The sequence below is a fragment of the Sinocyclocheilus rhinocerous genome, unplaced genomic scaffold (assembly GCF_001515625.1).
Source record: "Sinocyclocheilus rhinocerous isolate Xijiao unplaced genomic scaffold, SAMN03320098_v1.1 scaffold889, whole genome shotgun sequence".
In the NCBI taxonomy this organism is placed as follows: Eukaryota; Metazoa; Chordata; class Actinopteri; order Cypriniformes; family Cyprinidae; genus Sinocyclocheilus; species Sinocyclocheilus rhinocerous.
Genome location: NW_015638024.1, coordinates 1,515,191 through 1,539,973, shown reverse-complemented (window position 1 = coordinate 1,539,973; position 24,783 = coordinate 1,515,191). Strand labels below are relative to the sequence as shown.

The 24,783-nt window shown below is 36.1% G+C and overlaps 1 protein-coding gene across 4 annotated transcripts in view; it reads right to left on the bottom strand.

The window, feature by feature from the left end:
• LOC107749434 (IQ motif and SEC7 domain-containing protein 1-like) overlaps positions 1 to 24,783 on the bottom strand; it is a 218,257-nt gene that overhangs the window by 74,628 nt on the left and 118,846 nt on the right. Inside the window, exon 1 of one of the 4 annotated variants that reach the window (XM_016564593.1) lies at positions 11,293 to 11,355. The exons of the other annotated variants lie outside the window; for them this stretch is intronic. Coding sequence (XP_016420079.1) covers positions 11,293 to 11,315 — 23 coding nt within the window. The 5' untranslated portion in view covers positions 11,316 to 11,355. Of the gene's footprint in view, positions 1 to 11,292; positions 11,356 to 24,783 lie in introns of those variants that run through there. 4 annotated transcript variants of the gene reach the window in all.

Here is a 24,783-nt window from a genome sequence, read left to right as displayed (position 1 = left end):
CAGTTACAGCACCTAAAATATACACCTTCCTTACATAAATATTAAGCATAAGATCAAACATAAATTTGATCTTGTGAAAGATATCAATATATATATTTGAAACAATATTTAAATCTTTAAACAATAACTTTTTTTAAAACTTACTTTAAAAAATATTTGTCACAGTACATGACTATTTAAATGAACTGCAGAAAAGATATATTATTAAAAATAGTAAAGAAATGTGAAAACAAATTTGAAAAGGGACACCTAAAATATATAATTTCCCTTAAAAATAAATTTGATCTCAATGTCAAAGAAATCAAATTATATTTTTAAACAATAATTTTTAAAACTAATTATCATCAACATATTTTTGGAATATTTATACATTTTAAAATATTTTTCACACCACACAATTTAAATGAACTGCAAAAAGCTAAAAAAATAAAATAAAATCTTAAAACGGTAAATAAGTAAAAATCAATTTAAAAATATAAATGTTAACCTAAAAACATTGTTAAAAAGTCAGACAATTTTATTAGTAAAGTTATACACTGTCTAAAAAACAACAACAACAATGAAATTAAAGACATTATTATGCATGAGCTGAGTCTAAACCTGAATATGCAGAGAAACAAATGAGATGTGACCACAACGTCATGGAAATTGAATGCACTGAAAGAGGTGTACTTAAGCACATGATAGCACATTCAAGCAATCCATTTCAAGGTAGCATGACCAATAATTACCAAACCCTGTAGGCGCTCACTTCACTAGAGAATATCAACATACTCGTATGTGTGTGTGTGTGTGTTTGGGAAGCTCATCATTATGCAAGCTACTGAAGCCCCTGCATGCAGACGGATCTTTCTGCTCCCTCTCACGCCCTCTAGACTCTCTTAAATCCATCCACAGCCTGGCATTCAAACCGCACACACAGTCCTCTTGCTGTAGATTGGTACAACAGATCAGGGATTTCTTTGTGTAAAGTGAGAAATGCTAAATGACGCTAGCAGCCAAACAGAGCTCTATAGAATTGAGCATTCATACCGTTTGTTTGCCAAGGCACAAAAAGTCACATGGTAAACACTAAAAACACACATAATTTAGCAAAATATATACACATATACCAAAAATATATATTTTTATATTTTATGATGACTACAAGGGCCTTAAATTGTTAAAAAAAATCTATTTCCAGTCATTTCCATAAAGGTTCATTATTCATCAGTTCTAGGGCGATCCAAATGTTTTATGACTAGTACACACATCCCAGACAGTCAGCTCACTTAAAAACCATCCACACTCTGCCTTTCTGCAATTTAACTTGGAATTGTATTTAATTTTATGTTCCTTTTTACTTGTTTAAAACCCATAAACATAAGACAGTGAAGTACCGCCACACATGTCCCTTTTTCCTCACTAATGAGTCCCAGCAAACAGCTCTTTTGTCTTGTGGGTACTTTAGGGGCCCATTTTGTCGAGGAGGGGGCTGGGGGGTGGTGTTGCCCATTAAACAGACGAGGAAACATCCATCATCCGGTTGGCTTAGATGGCCTTCTTTCCCTTAGCATCAAGGCGTTTTGAATGCTACATGATCATTTATGCTTCCAGATAAAAAAAAAAAATGTTGTAAAACAATTTTTAGTATATATAAAAGAGAAAGAGCACAACAGAAGAAGTAGTCATTCTTTTAAAAACAATTGCTATGCTAGGCTAAAAATATAATTTGAAGACTCTAGTTTCTTCAACAAAGCTTTAATGGGGTAAGGTGTAAGAGCTCTTGAGCGGGCAGACCGGGCTACAGCCGCCCATTAGTCCTTCTTGTACACCAGGTGTTGGCTTTTCAGGACCCAGCTGTGCTCCACGTCCCCAGTAAATGAGCCATGCGGCTCTCTGGTGCTAATGACAGCGGTCAGCACCCGAGGAAGCACACGCCACACACTGCTATTAATGAGCCAGTGCTTTGCGAGAACTCAGCACCAGTTAATGGCCCCTAGGCACAGTCGCATGAATGCCAGTTTTACGATACAGGGCATCATATTCATGAATGACAGTCAAGGGAACGCAGGGGAAAATCTCAAAATGATAGATTTGTGGTAATTAAATGTTATATATGTAATGTACGACAGCACGAGTGCATACAAATGGCTGAATTTATTTGATCAAAAATACAGTTAAAATTGTAATATTGTGAAAAATTATTCTATCATATTTCAAAATGTAATTTATTCCTGTGATGCAAAGCCGAAATTTCAGCAGTCATTAATCATTTTCAGTGTCACATGATCCTTCAGAAATCATTCCAATATGCTCATTTGATGCTCAAGAAACATTTCTTCTTATTATCTTATTATTATGTTGAAAACAGCTGCTTCTGTTGTGCTGCTGTGAAACCGTGATACTTTTTTCATTAATTTTTGATGAATAAAAAGGTCAAAAGAAAAGCATTTATTTGAAAAATATTTTTTTTTTGTAAGAATGTAAAATGTTACTGTCAGTTTTAGGGAATAAAAGTATTTCTTAATTTCTTAAGTATATTTTACCAATATTAGGACAAAATCTAATTTAACTGTATTTTTATGTGAGCACTTCACAACTTGTAGTGATGCTGAAATATTAATGATTAGCTTAAAAGCACAAATACAACTGATTGAGCTCTGATTTAAGTTTTAATATAAACTATAGCATTTTTATCTGATGAACGATAGTTAAATATACCTTTTAAATTCAATTAGACAAATATTATTGCTAATGACACTGTAAATGCCTTCAGAACAGCCTTAGAGTTAGAAGAGGTAAAATACAAACGGTAAAGCAAAAAAGAATTAAAAATAATAAAATAAAAATACTGTAAAATTAAAAAAAAAAAAAAAATGTCTGCAGTATTAAAAAACAATTGTTCACAATTCTTACAAAACAGCAATATTACATTTGTGATTGCTGGATAGCCACATTATTCATATATGGTACAGTAAAAATGAAAATTCACAGAAAAAGCACACCAGTGTGTATTTCACAAAGAAGTCACAGCTGTGTAAATACAGGTTGGGTTCACGGTCTCAGGGACTGTTTTGATATACATAAGAACTGATTATATAACTATGTTTGCTCTATTGTAATGGTTCATCCTCAGGGCCTGATGTCTCTTCAAAGATTTTCTAGTGAAATAGAGAGTGTTATTAAATGTACCAATGAAAAAACAAAAGCTTAGAGGTGCTTTTATATCAGTCCTACCCTCCCTGCAGGAAAAACCAGCTTAGGCTGGTAGCCGTGTTTTGGAACATGCATTTCTAGCTAGACCATCTTGTGTAGACCATCTTGGAGCAGCAACAAAGTTGGATATATCAGCTTAAGTTGGTTTTTGGAACATGGTAGCTAGTCAACTAGCTAATACGCAACTTGAACCAGCAAAACATCAGCTACCATGTGCCAAAAAACAGCTTAAACTGGATCTTCCAACAACATGTTTGTTTGTTGTCAATAACCCACCGCATCTGATAAAAACTGCAAACATGGCGATGTGAGCTCATGTTACTGGCACTCACTCCCAGTCTCCATCTTGTCTGCACTCACTCTGCTAACTTCATTACTTCCCTCTTTTCTCTTCACAATGTTAACATCCTTTACGACAGAGCTGTATGGCTCCTTTTAATTCCCCTGTTGAATGGGGTGATGATCCCGTCAGAGATACGTTTTGCCGATAAAACACCTGAAGCGGCGTTATCTGTGCTCCTCCGGTTTGATTGGCGGAAACCAATAAGCACTAAATGTGATTGGGCTTCAGCTCGCGGGCTGTCTTAAAGACCCCCGAGAGGCCTTGGCCACCTCAAACGGGTAGGTGGGTGTGTAATTGCAGTTATTGTCGTGGCACGTGGGGCCAGATGGGGTCTAGGCTGAAATGATGAGGGTAGGCTGTATTTTCTTGGCCTCAATATCACTTCTCTGAGAGATAGCTATCATGGTGAAGAGCTCTATCTGGGCTCTGGCAGATAGACTAATTTATCTCAATAAATCCTGCTGTGCTGCTATTCTGTAGAAGGTGTCCAGCAGCTCAGGGAGATGAATTATGATGCCCAACTGTCCGCGGGGCTTGCGAGAAGCCAATATGTGCATGGCTGATATTCAAATTGGCCCTTTTTAAAACCAACAAACAGACACAGCCTATGGATATCCATCTGCAGGACAGATAAAGCAACATCTAGAACTTAAAAAGTGGTTTATATTGGACTAACCAATGTTCAAAATGCTTTTACAGCAGTATCCTCCAATCTGCTGAGGAAAAACGGTGCAACAACTGAGGGCATTATTGCCTATTGGTGGCCCGTTTGGGGCTAAACGCAGCACTGGGATATGTATTTATGACCCTGTCAGGTTTCTGGTGGGAAAAAAAGAAGAAGGGAAAAACAGAATATCTTGTCTATTTTTAGTCTGGTATTATTGTGATCACTCCCTTTCAAAGGTCTTCAGAAAGCCCCTTTCCCCCCCCACGCTCAAAGCTGGAACAATAGCTGCCTGTGGACAGTCCCTGTGAGAATCGTTCAAGCACAAAGAAACACGAGTACAAAACTCACAGCCAGCTCTGGATGACATCAATTCGCAACTATTTATATAGTTCCAAATGCCCTAAAGTGGATCATAATGGCACTTCTTGACGTGTCTCATTTCTCTCAGACATCTAAATGGGCAAATTTGCAGTTCGTTCTATTCAGAAATCCATTACTACAACCTGAAAAGCAAGATATCAGCACCCCCCCCAAAAACACATAAAAATAAATATATTATATTTTTACTATATTTCAATTGCTTTCACTTGCAATATGTCAGTTGCTTTCTCTCACTACATATAGAGAGGTTTACAGATATATAAATTCTATTATATATAATAATGCAAGATTTATTAGATATATTAATGCATATATTTTTACTATTATTAGTAAAAAAATTATTTTACTAATATTAAATAATTTATTATTATTATCTTTATTTTGTAATATACATAATTAAGGCAAATAAAAAATAATTTGTCATGCCCTCTATATTGTTTGTTTTTTGGATGCTGATGACACATTTCATGCATTTTATACTACAGCAATGCTTTTTATAAACGTAATCAAATAAATAATAAAATGTCTTATGAAATTCTCCAGGTATTTTTGTCAGTAACTCTGCCATTAGCATTACTGCAGAGTATTCCTTGGGCATATTCCAGATGTTCTTTGTTAACTAGTACTGCACACCCTTCAGGCTGTTCATACACATTCATGCATCATGCAAAAGTGACCGTAGCTGCGTGCTCCCTCTAGTGGCCTAAAACAAGCATCTTGCAGTCCATCCCCTCATTAATATTCCACACGCTCATTTGCATTTCTTGTTCTACGCACTCCTGCCAAAGGCAAAACACACCGTCTTAAAACTTGATCCTCTTAAGAACATATGAACAGATCACCCGGTGCACAGACATACAAATTACACAGAAACAAATGGCTGCATATGTAAATGACGACAGCTGGGTGTAGAACAGGATCAGATGTGAGTTTAGCATATTAAACGACTGGTTGCCTTCCGGTGTGGGAAAACACATGCAAACTAAATGGACTTCAATGGTGAGTGCATTAAACACAATATTGCAGATAAAACATTGTGCGTATTTATTCTTAGTCATCGAGGGACGTGTACCATCTGAGCTTGTTGGAAACAGGCCAGACTGCTTAAAACACATTTAACCAAGGTCTAATGGTCTAAGTATTTAACGACCGCATGAGATTAAGAGCCAATTAATTCAATCATAGTGCAAAGAATTGTAATTTCAGTTTCACAGGCTGAGATGGAGACCGATTACACTAAAACTCATCAACTTCACTCATTATGTGGGCCATAATACCAGATCTGAACTAAAAATGGCTTGTTGGATGGATAGCTGTAGCGGCCCTCAACACTAATGAAACAGTTAGTCTCTCAGCTTCATTACGATCAGATCATCAACGACTCTTTATTAAGAATCATATGCATTTCTGGAACTTCCTAATGATAACATCTTGTATATGAGAACCGTTTTCCGCTATTCCCCAATCAAATTATGAACTCAAAGAGACAAAGACTGAACACACTTACAGTGCAAGTGGAAAGCAACGATATGGGGCTATTTTTGGGGTTGATGTGACAGTTTTGTGAGTGCTCTCCTCACACCGAGATGAAACAGGGAAGCCTTAATGGGTTCAAGTGCCTGTTTGTTGTCAGCGAATTAAATAATTCTCTATAAAGATGAAAGATGAATAAAATGTCAGCAGAGGCATGCTGGTTTGTGCTGTTAAGCAGGTGATGGCAGTGGAGTTATGAGTGTTGGAAGTGAGCAAATCAGCACAAAAAAACACCCAAAACTGACTCTTCAAATGTGTGGCACGAAATGCTTTATCAAAAAAAAAAAAAAAAAAAAATTGAAATTGAAATTAAATATTTTAAAACAAAAAAATAAACACTGTACTGTTTTTTTTATTTAATTGCCAGTTGGTTATTTTATTATTGTGTCTAAAACAATATATTAAACAAATACAGACACAATATTAAAAAATAATAATAATAAAAAAATAATAGACAATTAAGTTTAAAAAATTTGGACACAATAGTTCATAATCTGACTTTTTCAAATTTAAAGCATTACTGCAACAAAAAGCAAGATATCAGCTTAAATGTAATTATATATTTATAAATGTATATAAAGACTGTACATATTAATGAATGAAAAATATATTGTAATTTTACTTAAATTACATAATTCATTACATTTATTATATTTAAACTATAATATAAAATAATTATTTGAAAATAATTATAATTATATGACAAATAATTCTTTGCAAATAATTCAGGTAATAATCTAGTATACAGTCAAATTTATTAAAACGTAGGTTAAAAAACAATTCTTTCCATTTTATGTGATAGGAGGGATATGTTGTCTTAGTAAAAAAACACAAATTAAATATTTTTATAACAATTTTTTATAACAATACTACAGAGAAATATCCAAGAAATTAATAATAGATGACTCAATGTATTGATAGCACTTTAGCTATCAGTACACTTGTCACAGTGTACTGCTGTAGTAGCAGTTCAGGTTAGGGCTGCACGACATTGGAAAAAACTCACATTGCGATATTTTATTTTTTTGCGGTATATATTGCGATATGAAAAAAAAATCACCACATGACTTGAATAGTTTATTTGGGGGAAAAAAATAATGATTGGGGTGATTTTGTAGGCGAGTAAATCAGCATAGGAAATAAACAAATTACAAGCATAGATAAATAACAGAACAAAGATACAAATGAAATAAACAGTGCTTTATATTTTTTTCTTTCTCAATTGTTTACCTTCACCTAAGCCATAAGCAACTGCGTTTACAAAGATACTTGCAGAGCACAGTATTTCAGGCACAAATAGACACAGAAGTGAACAGAATTCAGTGTTCACGTGCATCTGTGCGTGGCTCTCACTGTGTCTACACCGGACGCGAGCGGCGTGGCGCGATGCGACAAAACATAATCATGATGCAACCGTGACCTACGCTCTCCACGACTATGCGGAAGTTTCAACAAAGGATAAATGGATTTCCAGCACTGAAAATCACGTGCTGTAGCTCTGCTACTAAATGTATTTAGAAATGGGTATCTCTGTACAGCTGTCACATCCGGTGTAGACACCGTCTGTCTGTGTGTGAGCAAAGAAAACAATCAGTATAAATATAACAATCAGTAGCCTATACTAAACATCACACATCCTGCGATGTGACTATCGCGGATGCACACATCGATGCTGAAACGATATATCGTGCAGCCCTAGTTCAGGTGCCAAGAAAAAACAGTTGAGTATGACAGAAACACTTTCACTTTCTACTGCTGATTGAGTCGGCCATTTGAGGCCTAGAACACTGTGTGCATCTCTCTTACAGCAGACATGGCGCTCTTGCCTATTTGTTTTACATAAGCACTAAAAATCCTGAGGGACACAGAGTCTATAGTTCAGCACAGAAAATCCTGTAGGCTATTTTTGAGGGTCATAGCATGACCCTACCAGCGGAGCCCTGTCAGACCCAATGGGCTGTCATCATCCGCCTTTGAGGGCCATAGTGGGAAACATGAACCGGTTATTGGTCTCACTTCCTGCGGTTTGAGATAGCAGTCATGGGGATTTTCAGTTCAGGGTGCTGAATTTTCTGTTTCTGCACATACTTTCTGATTCCATAACAACACATTTCCAAGTGTTTAAATGCTCCTTAAAAAGATCTGAACAACATGAGGGTGAGGAGAGCTGTGGTTTAGCGGTTAGCACACATGCTCATGTAAGTTTTCACATTCATCAAGGTTTTCACATTCCGCCATTTTCCAATCCCATTCCCACCTCTTCTCCCAAATATCTAAGATTTCTCTCTACTATTCTATTACGATAAAAGTCACAAAAAGGCCAAAAATAAAGGTTACTCGAGCAAATTCCAGTGACATCTACATTATGTTGGTTTAAAGATTGCCAGCACAAGTCAATATTCATAATTAAATCTATTAACTTCAATGAGCAGCAACCAGTCAAAGACAATAACATTGATCATGCGGTCACAAACAGGTACTTATTCTTTCATACATTCATTTGCCTGTGTCAGCAGTTACTGACTGGTGCTACTGGAGAATGCAGCCATACTGTTTATGTCACATATACAATAAAAATAAACTCACTCGTGCACATGAGCTTCAAAGTAAGAATAGAGCCTCAGTGATTCAGATCATGAGGCATAGTAAATACAGACACAAAACAATGAAGATAATTGCAATAAAATCTGAGCTACTGCATTTTGAGTAAATCAATACATACAGGTGGAGATGAGCTACTCATAGCTTCTGCACTGATTGGGAGGGAAAATCATCATTAAAATGTAGTAAAGAGCTGAGGGAACCACATTCTTACTGGTACCTGAAAGTATAATGAAATTAGACCACATATTTCACAAACAACGCATAGCTGATTACATTCTGTGAAAATTGGTGGAGCTTTCTGCCAAGAATTCATAAGACTGCTAAAGATGTCACTAAGCAACTTACATTTTGAGACTTGTAGCATCATTAGGGGTGTGAAAATACATGAAACATATGTTTAATTCATACGATTAAGTAACTATTAAGAACAGCTATTTGCTGTCATCTTCAAGATTGCACATACAGCAGCTTCTATCATACAACTAAGCATTTAGTGTGTTAGAATTAACAACATACATCTAAATGTCATATTGTATTTGTAATTATTTATTAGGATTGAGCATATTATTCCACAGATTTGAATAATTTTGTAATATTTCAGTAATAAAATGTATTACATGTGTATACACACACACACACAAACCTAATTATAATATATAATCTAAATATTAATTAAATAATTATAAAATAGTCTTAATTCTAATTGAATTAGCAACATTCAAAAACTGAAAATAGCTGGTATACCTGCCAACTTTTTTTATTACTTAAATTCTGAATATATCCGATTTTGTGGGTATAAAAACCACAGGGGAATACAGGTGATTACTACTGAAAACTGCAATGTTTGACAATATCATAACCATGTAAACAGTTTGGTCAACAATGTCAAAATTTGCATATATATCTAAATATATATTTATCAACCTAACCTATGACACTTGACTTGATCACAAAATTTGACAGTTATACTAACAGTTGATGCACATAACCGGGTTAGAAGCACAAATCCCATCAGTGCACTGAGTGACAGAATAATGCTTTGCCACCACCCTGAATCCTGCTCGTCTGACCTCAGTGCTGGAGTCTGCCTCTCGCCGGCAGGCTAATGTGAATGCCTTCCTCCTGCGAGGCATGGCACCATGCCACCTCCCATTACTGTCACTGACACGACTGCTACAGTCAAGCTCTAAAAACACATTCAAATCACTTTCACACAAAAATCTCAACAAAAAAATGCTGTTGTGTTAGTTTCAGCTGTGCATTTCTGGAGAGCACAATCTTTAATTTTCCAGTAGAGAGAGAGAGAGAGATGTGGAAGAGAGAAAGAGTTATTAGTCATGGTTCGCTCTGGAGGAGTAATGCTTGTACAGGGTGACCTTGAGGGAGGGTCACATGACAGCGAAAGGCTGTCCCAATTCCCCTTCCTCCCTCCCTTCCCCCCTGGGATGAGGCACAGCGGGCGGCAGTGGAAGATGTGCAGGCAGACAGAGCTCAGGAGCAGATTGAAACATGGGCCACTGGCTAATGCAACGTCCCAGCTGAGAACAAAGCTTGTTGACTGTCTTTTTACCCACTTGATAAATCACCATTTGAAAACACAGCACATAAACAGTAATATATAAGATGCTAATAAGACGCTGTATAAGATCCTTATTAACAATAAAGACAGACAGACATACAGACAGAATTAATTGCTGCTATCTATTTACTAATAATATTCAAGCACAATTTAAATGACGTTACTAAGTGACAGACAGACACATATTCAGGCATTTTACAAATATTATTATTATTTATTACAATAATTAAGTGATTTGTTCAATTATATTTTACTCCTTAAATGACTAGCATTATTAACACCAACATAATTTAAAGAACAATATCAAATTATTCTTTCAGGACTTTTAAGGACATGCTAATGCAAAAGAAAACCTCAAACATAAGAGTAAATCTTGAATCGCAGAGAGAGGGCATGTGTTCATTCACCCTGACAAACAGCGGTACGCTCAATACGGACTGAAACTGCAGTCTTATAACGTTTCCAAAAATAGTCTCGGCGTGACATCACCAGAGCTACGTAAACATTGTCCACTTTGTTTTCAGTCTGCGTGCGTGAGATATCTCAGCGTACAGACACAACCTTATCCCTCTGCCCTGGGCTTAGAGAGATACAGCCTGCGGCAAACTCACAGAACATGCTGAACATGTCTGCCTCAAACAACCGACGAGTCCATTAGCAATCAAACACATGACCCAAGATTTTGCTCCTCGTAAGATGTGATGGCTTTTCAAAATATTAAATGAAGCATCAAGCTACTGCAGCAGTCAAGTTGTCACGTATGAAATTAAAACGAGGTCTTACCCCCACAGATACGGGCAGAATAACAAGATCTGCGCGCTGTCACAAGCGCTCTCCTTCGTTTATTTGACATCATGCTCATGAATGCAATGCTGAATAACATCTGTTGTTTCATATCAAAACAAATGCAAAGCTCAATATTCCCGTCATCTCGAGTCCCGGCACAATCACACACACTTCACATGCACAATTCAAACATGTACTCACAAGTGGTAGCGATGACAAGCCATGAAGATGCTATGTTGTGTGTGAGTCTCTTGAGCGCACCAAACTAAGCTTCGGTCTCACACACACCTCTCTCCTCTCAAACACTCGTAGGCGCGCTCAGCTCATTCAAGCTTAGCCTCAGCGGGGCGGCACACGGCACCGAGTGTGTGATGTAATGAGCAGCACACGCATATCTCATCAGCGATGTTTTCTATGAGATTCAGAGTTATGAATAGACACATTCATATGATGGATCAAAAATGTTATTATTGGAAATGCACTTTTTCTGCCCTCGATTTGTTTTTGTTTACATCTGATCTGTCCAAACCTGGACTGTAGTATGGCTCAGGGAGCCAGAGACCCAGTTGGCTCAGTAGTTGCTATAGTAACAGATTCTGTTTGTGAGGCTGGACCAATCAGCACGAGTGTGGAGCATCCCTAATGACACAAACGGATTCATTAACTAACAAAACCTTGTGTGAATAGACAAGCTGAAGACTTAATTATGCTGGAAGGGTGGAAGATACCTCTTGATTTAAGAAATGTTTTAATTACTGGTCTATGTCTTTAATCTAAAATCGCTGGCAGTGATTTAAAGTTTTTAATTGTTGGTCTACATCTCTATTATTAAACTGCTGTGCCCAATTATTATTATTTTTTATTGTTGGTTTTCATCTCTAATATAAAATTGCTGGGCCTGATGTGAATGTTTTAATTGTTGATCTATGTCCCTGCATAAAATCACTGATCCTGATTTTTATTTTTTAATTGCTGGTCTAATAAAAAATTGATTGGCATAATTTAAACTTTTTAATTGTTTGTCTAGGTCCTTTATATAACAATATATATATATATATATATATATACATTTTTGTCTACATCTCTTATATAAAACCACTGGCTGTGATTTTTATTTTGTAATTGTTGGTCTTCAGCTCTAACATAAAATTGCTTGGCCCAATTTAAATGTTTCAATTGTGGGACAACATCCCTAACATAAAATAGTTTATTTTGTAAATTTTTTATACTGTTGCTCTACAATTCTTATATAAAACCCCTGGGCATGCTTTGAATTTTTAAAATGGTCGGTCTACATACCTAATATAAAATAGCTGGGCCTGATTTAATTTTTTTATTTAATTATTTATTTTGCTTGCATTTCTAATATAAAATCACTTGGCCAGTTTTTTAGTGTTGTTCTACATCCTTCTTGTAAAATTATGGGGTGCCATTTTAATTTAATTGTTGCTCTACAACTCTTATTTAAAATCTCTAGGCCAGATTTTAATTTCTATTGTTGTTTACATCTCTAAAATTGCTTGGCCCAATTACAATTTTTTAAATTGCTGTTTTATGTTCCTAAGATAAAACTGTTGGTCACAATTTAAAATTTTACATTTTTGGTCAACGTCCCAAATATAAAATTGTTGGGTGCCATTTTAATTCATTTTTATAAAATTTCAGGACCTGAATTATTTTTTTTACTTGTTTTTTAAATAAAAGTCTGTAATAAAAAATCACTGCCTGTGATGCAATTTTTTTAAACTGTTGATCTACATATTTAATATTAAAATTGCAGGTGGCCCACATATCAAGATTAACCACTGCCAGTTTGACCTTTTCTTCTGGGATGTCTGAATAGGGCTGGGTATCGTTCAAAATTTTTCGATATCGATACCGATACCGATACCTTGACTTCGATACCGGTTCCTGAACGATACTTTTTTCGATACCAATTTTATGAAATCAATTTTAACAAGATTACATTATCTAAAAAAAAACCTTTGGTTTTATTTTTCAGCTTGTTGATGTTTATACAAACTCAAAGACTCATCTCCTGAGCCACTGCACAATCTAGTCGAACACACCGGCAAGTGCTGCAGGCTTATTGGCTCACTGACGCTGATGAGATTAACCCATTAGGTATCGAAATTTGGTACCGAACGACAAGACGTTTTTCGATACTCGATGGTATCGAGGCAATTCGGTCGGTGCCTAAAAAGTATCGAACTCGATACCCAGCCCTACGTCTGAACAGACAACCACTCCTCTCCCACTGGGACCCTCCACCACGTACCTGTTACCAGGTAACAACAACGCCATGGCACATGCACATTACTGGTAACCATAACAATACCTGTCAGATAAAACACGTTCCCAACAAGCACCAGGAGACTTGATCGGCTCCCACACACCCTATTACCACCACATGCTGACATAGCACTCAACGCAGAGAAGGGCTTTGGAAACATCTCCACCCCTGATAACAGCCCCTTGTAACAAGGTCAGAGCCTTTGTTATTCTGATTCAACCTCCTGAAGGAGCATTGCATTGTGGGATCACATCTTTTCAGGGGCAGGAAAAAGCAAAGTAATGAGGCTGTACATCCCCATGCAAACACGCTCATTATGAAGTCATGGTGGCAGGCATGAGGCAGAGACTTTTGGAATCTGTGTGCATGCATGTGGAGACGATGGGCAGGGGCTGGGAAGGAAAGCTGGAGGTGCATCCATCAGGGACACCCAGCTTTGATGCAGCTGCCAAGAGATGCTGACATAATGATACATCAAAATGATGTGCATTAAATTCACAAAATAATACAATGTTAATCTCAAAGACACATACACAGTTATGAAATAGCCATTCGCAAATAGCTAAAAAACTGTCATCCACAGAGCTCCACAAAGACACTTAGAGGAATGCACTGCATGTAATTAATGTAGCAGGAGACGTGAAAAGGGCAAGCATTGGCAGTCCGCTCAGACACACTAGTCACAACACTAGAGCGCTGCTATAAGTATAGGTGTCAACTATAAAAAATCCTGAATCATTTGTCACTGAACACAGGTACATATATGCATGTAAAAAAAAAAGAAATGCTACAAACCAGGAATGTGCTACACTGCTTTTACAAAATCAGCTAGTGCATGGGTTGTATAAGGGTCAATGACAAATAAGGTTTGGCAAGATGAGAAATTCAAAAATCTTTTAAAAACTTGTTTCATTAAAAAAATGTACAAAGTGTATTTATGTTGATTTTATGTAATTAAAAATTATATTTGCACAATTTTTTTTTTTTTTACAAAAGTTAAGACTGAATGTACCTGAAAATGTCAAATGGTGTAACTGAAAAAGAATGAGAAACATGAAATATTTTATCCACCTAGATGGCATGTAAGCGCACTCATAGAAATAAATACTTCATTTTAAACTATCACACACATTTTTTTTTTATTAGTGTTATCTCTAAATGTACATTTTTTATGCGTTTTTGCAATATTTGGCAGGACATATCTATTTTCTAAATAATCTTTGACAAATTATGTAAAAATTGTTAAAATTCCACATTAATTTTCTTGTATATAATTATATTTTTATGAACAATACTGGTTACGCCAATTGACACAAACCAGTTACACTACCTGACCATGTTGCTTCTACAGCCAAAGGTCATTGTTTGTTGACGAAATTGACACTGAAAATCAAGCATGACAGTCAACAAGCTCAGCTGAAGTGGTTTTATTTTATTTTTAATCCTGAAGCGAATTAATGTGATTTTGTAAGAAAAATATCTACAAGTAAAAACTTTATAAACCATAATCTCTAGCTTTCGCTAACTGTCGTACGCGTGTACACAAGATGACTGCCAGATGACATAGAATGTAGGCGTAGCGTAAGCTCCGGTGAGAATATGCTAGTCTGCTGTATTAGATCAAATGGGTGCTTCTACTAAATACTGAGCATTTTTCAGTTTTTCTTTTTTAATAAATTTGCAAAAATGTCAACAATTCTGTGTTTTTCTGTCAATATGGGGTGCTGTGTGTACATTAATGAGGAAAAAAAATTAACTTAAATGATTTTAGCAAATGGCTGCAATATAACAAAGAGTGAAAAATTTAAGGGGGTCTGAATACTTTCCGTACCCACTGTATGTGTACATGCAGTTTTGGTTAACATAAGAGACTTCTTTCAAAACATAAAAAAACCTTACTGCCCCCAGATGTTATTGTATGTATGCATTTTTCAACACATTCTTATTGGACATTTTTCTTTACAAATCCTCATTTTGTACTTCTAATTTGTGATCAGTGTTTTGTTTTGCTCTCTCATCTGCGCTATTGAATTCATCACCTCTCACCGGACCTTATGCTATACCTACAACCTATGTCATCCGCTGGAACGCCACTCTCTCGTGTACTCGAATACAACAGTTAGCAGAAGCTAGAGATAGTGTTACCAGGGGTCCTTCCCTGTGATATAATTTCCTGTCACATGGTCTTCTTGCACAAGATTAACAAAATGGCTCCTTGAATGGTGGTTACACCACCTTGACACTTCAGGAATTTGACTTGACTCACATGATTCCCCAAATTAATTATAATATTCAGAACAATGGTGCTCCATTTACTTTTATTTACTATTAAATAATCGCAACAAGTGACGAGCCTGGCTGGGATACGCTTCAGTGTCTAGATTTTTATTTGTTTTAACATCCTTTAACGTCCTTAGCTTTGTTTTTCCAAATATTATTAGCCTAAATAAGCTGATGAAATACACAATTACTGGCTGGCTAAGATGGCTAACTTACTTTTACAACTTCCTTTACGAAAATTAACCATAATTACACTAACCATAGTTTTGGTAAAAGCCAAAAACACCATCACTAGACTTCAACTAAACCATGGTTGTTGGGATTCCGTGAAACCTTTATGTTGTGGTCTGTGCTACTTGCAACACTTTTCAGTATTTGGTTGTGTTGTGAGTCTTTGCAGCATGTGTGTTGTCAAACTGATGAAGATGTTTTCTTAATTTGCTGGTGCTTTTTTAACGTCTTTCAGCGGTTGAAACACTGACTGAGTGATTACATGAGGCATGAGATATTCATTCATTTTTATATCATGTTAAAACTAGAAGTAAAGAGGAAGGGATGATCACGCTCATGCGTTTATACAGAGATCTGCCACGCCATATCAAAGAGCATCAAAACGGCATTTATTGTTTGAATTTCCAGAAAAAATGGACATCATTTGAAAGATGAGACTTTGCTTCTTATCAAAAGTAACAAAAGTAAAACTGGAAGTTTCCAATGAAGTTAGGCTCATGTAGTGGTTAAACCAACACTGTATTTGTTTGGTACATACAGTGGGTACGGAAAGTATTCAGACCCCCTTAAATTTTTCACTCTTTGTTATATTGCAGCCATTTGCTAAAATCATTTAAGTTAATTTTTTTTCCTCATTAATGTACACACAGACCCAACCGCTGGGTCAAAACAACCCAACCGCTGGGTCAAAACAACCCAATAGCTGTGTTTGTCCCTTTTAACCCAGCGCTGGGTTATATTTAACCCAGCATTTTTTAGAGTGCATCCTTGATGACTAATCAACCATCGCAATTCATCCCTACTGCAAACTTGGTAAACACAGACACTAGACTTGTGCCGGTATTCGGTAATGCGATATATCACGGTGATGAATATGTACGATATTGTTATCGTGGGCACTTCTAAATACCGTGAATAATTATATATTACAAATTATTCCGAATTTTGAATGCATTTTAAGAATACTTTTCCCATCAACTGGTCAAAATGCACAACACCGCTGTATGCTGCGTGAAAGACTGGTGCGCACTCTGATGTAAACAAGCGTGGACGTGAAGCACATGGCGGAACATGTGAGAGACGCTCTGGATGAAAGCGCACTTTCACTCTCTGACAGCAGATGGCGCTAAACTGCAGAAATGATAATAATAATAATATAATCATTCATTTAAATGCAGCCTTTACCCCGGAAACCCTGTAAACAAAGCAGCTGCACTACTTTCTTTTTTTTTATTGTGTTTAAATGATTTAAACAGCCATTCAGATTTGTGTATTTGCTATGATGTTCATCACAGCGCCAAATACTTACATATTTAGACTTAATAGGCTATTTATTTTCAAACTTTTTTTTACATTTTAATCTGGACTACAACATGCCCTAGATATTGTTTGAAAGTGTTTTGATTCTTTATTGTTCGGTCACACTTTACATTAGGGCTTCATTAGTTAACATTAGTTAATTCATTAGTTAACATAAACTGCCAATGAAAAATTCTTCTGAACATTCATTAATCTTAGGTATTCCAATATTTAATAACAGGTTGTTAAAATCTAAAGTTGCAACTGTGTTATTTAATGAGCTAACCTGAACTAAGACTTGTATTTTTTAAACAGAGATTAATAACTTCTGTAGCAAATGTAGCTATTGCTCATTGTGAATGTTAATGCATTAACTAAGGTTAACTAATGAGGTCTTTTTGTAAAGTGATACCTATTGGTCTTTATAGTTCTTTTGCACTTTAATCTGTGTAAAACTTTTAACTTTATACATTTTTCTGTATTGCTTTATTGCATTTAAATGTTCAGTTATTTTTGTTATAAGAACATTTTTATTAAACCTGTTATACTGTATTATGACAGCACTTTTTAAAACTAAATTTCAATATCGTGATAATACCGTACACCGTGATAAAAGCATTATCAATTAATCGCAACATGAAAATCTGATACCGGCATATCCCTAACAGACACACACACAGACTAGGGCTGCACGATAAATCGCATGCGATATTTAACGCGCATCTTGTCAGAAAGCCGGTTCTGTAATCAGCGGTAAATCTCCATCACGTGCGTGCTTTCACATTGAGCAGCATTAACTACACAGAGCCATTGTTCACTGACGAGCTGCGCAAAAAATCGCGCGAATATGAACGTGGTTTTGCGTAGCTCATCAGTGAACAACGGCTGAGGTGAAGTAAAGAGGGAGCAAAACAACACACAAGAGCTCTATCTCTGATCCAACTTCGATTCCTGGAAATAGCACTCATTCACTCCCCTGGAGAGGATGGCTGGAAATTGTGAGTGTCTACGTTTATGTGTGTGTGTGTGTGTGTGTGTGTGGTGGTTTCAAAGAGGACTGCCCCCAGTCATATTCACTCAACTACTTGTGATCAGAAATGAGCTTTGGCTGAGAGGGCCGTGCAGAGATGCTCTTTCGGCGATGTTCTGCCTCTGCTCTCTGAGGCTCTTGTCTGAGGAGCTGAGGCAGGCTAATCTCTGCTAGCCCTGAGCCATACTCGCTAACAATACAGCACCGAGGGAGAAAAGATTACTTACAACTGAACATCTATTACGGAGAAATGATTTATTGATTTGCTGAGGGGTGGAAAACTAGAGGGAGGCAGGGGCTTGATACATTGGAGAGATTTGCAGAGGAGGCAGGAGTGTTCATGAGATAGAATTGAGGCAGACATATTCATGAGGCAGAACTGATGCAGAAGCATCTGCCAATTTTGAGTAAATCAATTAAATTATAAAAATTAAAACCATATTAACAATTTAATTATAGAAAACTGTATGCAAAATGAAATGAAATTTTTGAAAATGAAATGAAATTATTTAATTTAAATTTTCACTGTGACAGTGCTTCGTCCTGAATGCAGTTTCATTTCAAATTTCATTTCAAACAGAAATTTCATTTTTATTTTCATCTTCAGAGTCAACCTGTATGCAAATTCTATGTTAATTAGTGGGGCGGGGCTTACTGTTCAAGTGTAGAGTGTCTGAGGTTGACTTTGAAAATGAAAACGAAAATGAAAACTGTGAAATAAAAGATACAATAAAACAAAAACTAAACTTTACATTTTAATTTGAATTGTGTCACTATTATCATGTGAGCATTAATTAAAAGCGTTGTAAAAACTGTTCTAAAAACTGTTTTTCACTTTTGCCTTTTCATTTTGGTATTGACAGTCTTGCCTCGAGATTGTAGTGGAAATGAAATGTCAACTCAACAACAGCATTTTATTTTTCAATTTGACCGGGACAATGCATTGTCACAGAGAAAATGAAAATTAAATTTTTCATTTCATTTTTAATTTAGGCACATATTTTGCATACAGTTTTCTATAATTAAATTGTTAATATAGTTTTCATTTTAATTTTTATAACTGAATAGATTTATTTAAAATTGGCACAAAATACCTTCCATAAAGTTGAAGTACTAAAGGTACTGAAACAAAAACTGAAATAAAAATGAATAACTATATATAAAAATGACAAAAGCACATAACTAAATAACTAATACTTGAACTAAAATCAAAATAAAAACTGAAAATATAAATATAAAAATAAGTAAATAAATAAACAAATACATACATACATACATAAAAGTATTCATATTGTTTATGGTGTATGAATAACACTAAAATAGCATTGCTACAGAAATGTGGATTTCTTTTTAATCATATCAATTATCTTTTGTAAACCAAAATGGAAAAACACAGCATTTCCCAGAATGCATTAACTCTGTTGAATTTCTTTGAATTGCAATTCAGATTCTTCCTGTGAATCTAATACAAATTTCAATTCAACTTCCTGTAAATGGTTGCCAATTCAATTCAAATTCACATTATAAATTAAAAGGAAGCCATTTCTTCACTTCTAAATTTTGCAAAACTGTGGCAAAAATGTTCATGCTGCAGAATCGAGCGCGAAATGAGTCAAAATTGAGTGAGAAGTGTTCATGCAACAGAATTGAGGCAGTAGTGTCCAAAAGGCAGAACTGAGGCAGAAGTGTTCAGGTGGCAGATCAGAGGAGTTCATGAGCAAGTAACATACATAATTACAACACACTAACATAAATCCTCACAGCTCATCATGAGGCATTCTGACTTAAATATACACGTCAAAAGCTTTCCATGACTGTACTGTAATACATATGCACACACGCAAACGCTCGTGAGCTGTCTCTCTTTCACAGGCGAAAAGGCACCGAACACCTGACACCTCATCATCTCAAAGAGGGAATGAGAGTGAAATATATGAGAGATCTATTTGCATGCCTCACTTCTCCCTGACTCACTTAAGAGTCACACTCAGTCCTCAGGGAGCCAATTCTCCTTGTCAAAGGAAACCTGCCGAGGTGTAGCACATTGCTTCAATCACAGCCAGACGATGCAATGATGATTGAAATAACGCTAATCTAAGGGCACAATTGCTTCCATTATCATTACAGTTAATCACTGTGACTAGCAGACTAGCGCCGACAGGGAACTGTCAAGAGTTAAATGAAAGCTGGTACAGGTCACTGCAAAAATGACCTTCAACAGAACAAACATCTGCCTCCGACAGCAGTAACACGAGCGCTTCAACCGAGACATTCGATCACGAACGTCAGCATTATTCTCACACAGAAGCAGAGGAGGATGATGACAGTGAATTCTATCTTAGCAGACGATCCGCAACTGCACCTGTGTAAAACTCACTGATGCTAGATAGAAATGTAGAGAACGAAATAATGCAAATTAGATCTTAACTATGCATCGAGACACGTCCATTCTTAAAATATCGATTACAAAATGACTGCGATCAATCGGCTCCAAAGGTCACCCAGAAAGACCGTCAGGAGTAGGCAGGCAATTATTTCAATTTGCTCTGTGGCTCCGGCGGCCCAAATACACACTTGGACGTCCACACACAAACACGGTCTCCTGAGATTTCATTGTTCAGTGTGAACTGTGACAGGATCTCTTCCCTGCACATTCTCTCTGTCGCTCTCTCTGGGAGTATTATGATGCTCGGTGATGGACACAAACTTTTAAATATAACCCCTAGAGGCTGAAGCAACAATTCCAGACCCCTGAACCTGGTCAAAACTCACACTATCCCAGTGTCCCTGCAGTAGAGGACCATTGCAGACTGAAGCAACACACACTCTCCTCCAAACCAGCACATTTACACACATTACACGACAAGTGCTGTCAAATGATTAATCGCGATTAATTGCATCCGAAATAAAAGTTTGTGTTTATATAATATGTGTGTGTACTGTGTATATTTATTATGTATATATAAATGCACACACATTTTAAAAATATTTGTATGTATATATATTTATATATTTGTATTATATATAAATATTTAAAATATAAAATTTGTCTTAAATATATACATGCATGTGTGTGTGTGTTTATATATACATAATATACACAGTATGCACACATATTATGTAAACACAAACTTTTATTTTGGATGCAATTAATCGCGATTAATCATTTGACAGCACCAATATATATATATAAGCTCACCAAGGCTGCATTCATTTGATCAAATTGCAAATTAAATATTATTACAACTCTTTCCTATTTAAATATATTTTAAAATGTAATTTATTGCTATGATGGCAAAGCTGAATTTTCAGCATCATTATTTCAGTCTTCAGTGCCACATGATTCTCATTATTCTCATTCTAATATGATGATTTGGTGCTCAAGAAACATTTCTTATTATTATCCATGTTAAAAATAGTTGTGCTGCTTAATATTTTTTGTAGAAACTGATCAATTTTTCAGAATTCTTTGATTAATAGAAAGTTTAAAAAAAACTTGTATAGTAGCACAATAAACAAAACAAAATAATAAAATAAGAAACTGTCATAGCATATGCAACGTGACACAATCAGAGCCAATTGGACCAATGAGATTTCACAGTGGGCGGGGCTACTCAGCGCAAAGTTACAGAATAAATGTGACTTTACTGTCATTGGCCGAAGAACAAGCTAAACAATAAGTTACCCTCCAACCAAAAATGCGAATCATAAAACAGTATATAAATAAATAGTGAAGTATAAATGTAGTAATGAAGTATAAATGTCAGTGTAGTGCAAGCAATCAATGTAGACCAGAAGACATACAGTAATCGCATTAAATGTAATTGAGCCATCAGTGTCCAAGTGTTTAGTGAATTATGGCATTTGCTAGCGCCTAAATTTAATATACTGATCCACAGCATAGGGAACTAGAATGCGTTACAACACACAGGCCTTGGCCTTCAAAACATAATTAGACAGTGACAAATCAGGGTGCTCTTTTTTTTTTTTTTTTTTGAGAGGAGTATGATCAGGAAATGTCGCAAACCAGATTTAAACTCGCTCAATGTGTCAGAACACAGGCGTTACTACCTAACTGGCTCTGACACAATAACACATTTTAATGTCCCACAAAAATGTCTAAAGTTGAATTGCTCTATATGCAGTGTCTATTCAACATGTCCCTACAGAAACAGAAGCCTCTTTATTATACCATACGTCCTCTACTCCAGCTAGGACAATTAAAACCAAGCTAAACTGTCAGTCTTATAACCGACATTTGCGTTTAATTAGAATGAGACAGAAGGTGAGTCTCGGGCTCCGCGCAGGTCTCTGACGCTTTTGTAGCACTTCACCACTCTGTCTCTGCTATTTACTACAGCATCTCGCCTCCCAGGAAGACTCGTGTCTCCTTGGAAACAGAGATTTAGCTGTGATTTGTGTGTATGTGTGTGTGTGTGTGTGTGTGTGATGTAGTGGGATACTGCCTGTCCCTTCAGCTCTGGTTGGTGAGACTAGTCAAGCATCTGTAGCGTGTCCACAGGAGCTGATGGAACACATATGCCAAAGACTCCAGCTGTACATAAGATATTTTCATGCAGACAGGGACAAATGAGGGTTCTTTTTTTTTTTTTTTTTTTTTTGAGAGGAGTATGATCAGGAAATGTCGCAAACCAGATTTAAACTCGCTCAATGTGTCAGAACACAGGCGTTACTACCTAACTGGCTCTGACACAATAACACATTTTAATGTCCCACAAAAATGTCTAAAGTTGAATTGCTCTATATGCAGTGTCTATTCAACATGTCCCTACAGAAACAGAAGCCTCTTTATTATACCATACGTCCTCTACTCCAGCTAGGACAATTAAAACCAAGCTAAACTGTCAGTCTTATAACCGACATTTGCGTTTAATTAGAATGAGACAGAAGGTGAGTCTCGGGCTCCGCGCAGGTCTCTGACGCTTTTGTAGCACTTCACCACTCTGTCTCTGCTATTTACTACAGCATCTCGCCTCCCAGGAAGACTCGTGTCTCCTTGGAAACAGAGATTTAGCTGTGATTTGTGTGTATGTGTGTGTGTGTGTGTGTGTGTGATGTAGTGGGATACTGCCTGTCCCTTCAGCTCTGGTTGGTGAGACTAGTCAAGCATCTGTAGCGTGTCCACAGGAGCTGATGGAACACATATGCCAAAGACTCCAGCTGTACATAAGAGAAGATGCATCCTCCACATAAGCATGCACACACTTGACTTCCTCTCGAAACCAAACGTTTCTGAATGGCTGCTGAAATGGCTTCATGTTGTCACTAGAATTATCATTATAGGTATTTTCAATAATTGCTACCAGTAAATTTTATGGTTATGAATAACAATTTTGATATCACAGTATATCAATACAATAATAAATATGCTGCTGAACACACTCCTGTAATTAAAGTTAAATACGAATGTAAATTATGCAAGATTTTTCTGTCTCAGTGTAAAAAAGGTATTTCTCCTAACTGCAGCTATACTGTATTTCTCAATATTGCAACTAAATCTTATTTCTCATAATTGCAACTTTATATCTATCTACATTATTGTTAAAGATTGAAAAATTATTTCTCAAAATTGTTACTAGATCACACAATTGCAACAACTTCTCATAACTGCATCTTTATATCTCACAATTATGACTGTTTCTCATAATTGCGACTTATTTCTAAAGAGTGAAAAATTATTTTTCAAAACTGTAAATTTCACAATTACAACCATTTCTCAAAATAGTAAACTTTATTTCTGGTAACTGTCATTTTATATCTCACAACTGCATCTATTTATCATAATTGCAACTTTATTTCTCATAACCGTGAATCTAAATCTAAATTGCAACTATACATCACAGTTGTGACTATTTCTCTTTTAATGCAACTACTGTATAATGTAATTATATCTCAAAATTGCTCATTTAAGTCAGACAATTGCAACTGTTTCTTACAACTGTGTGAAAATTATCTCAAAATCACAACTTAATTTTTTGTAATAGCAATAATATCTCGTTTACTTCATCTCAAAATATTTTTATATCTCAGCTTTATCTCACTATTTTTTTTTCTTAACTCTGAGGCAGAAGCAAGCTTTCATAGTGAATAGTAACAAATTAAATTAAAACAACTGCATCAACTTAGTTCTCAAATAAATAAACATTGCTTCAAGCCCTTCACTAGCAACAATTCTAAGCTGTGATGTCAATAGCAGCAGACAGTGAAAAAAGTCAATTTCAAGTCTGGTATCGTTAAAGGGGATTTGTGATATCACAAATATCGACGAATGGGACGAGACCTGGTTGAGCTGCACTAGAGAAGGCAACGAGTGTTATCATTATGTCGGAGACATGCTAGCTTTCCCAAGGCAGACGAACTTAGAGTGGTTACAATCATCCGGGTTTAAATCACGCTCAAATTGATTTTATTTGGACACAATATTTACACTGAAGCTCGCAGGCGGCTATGGTAAGGGGCGGCATGACATTTCCCGACCAGGCGCCGAGTGCTGCCAATCACAACACACACTGGCCCAGCTAACCAATCACAACACATT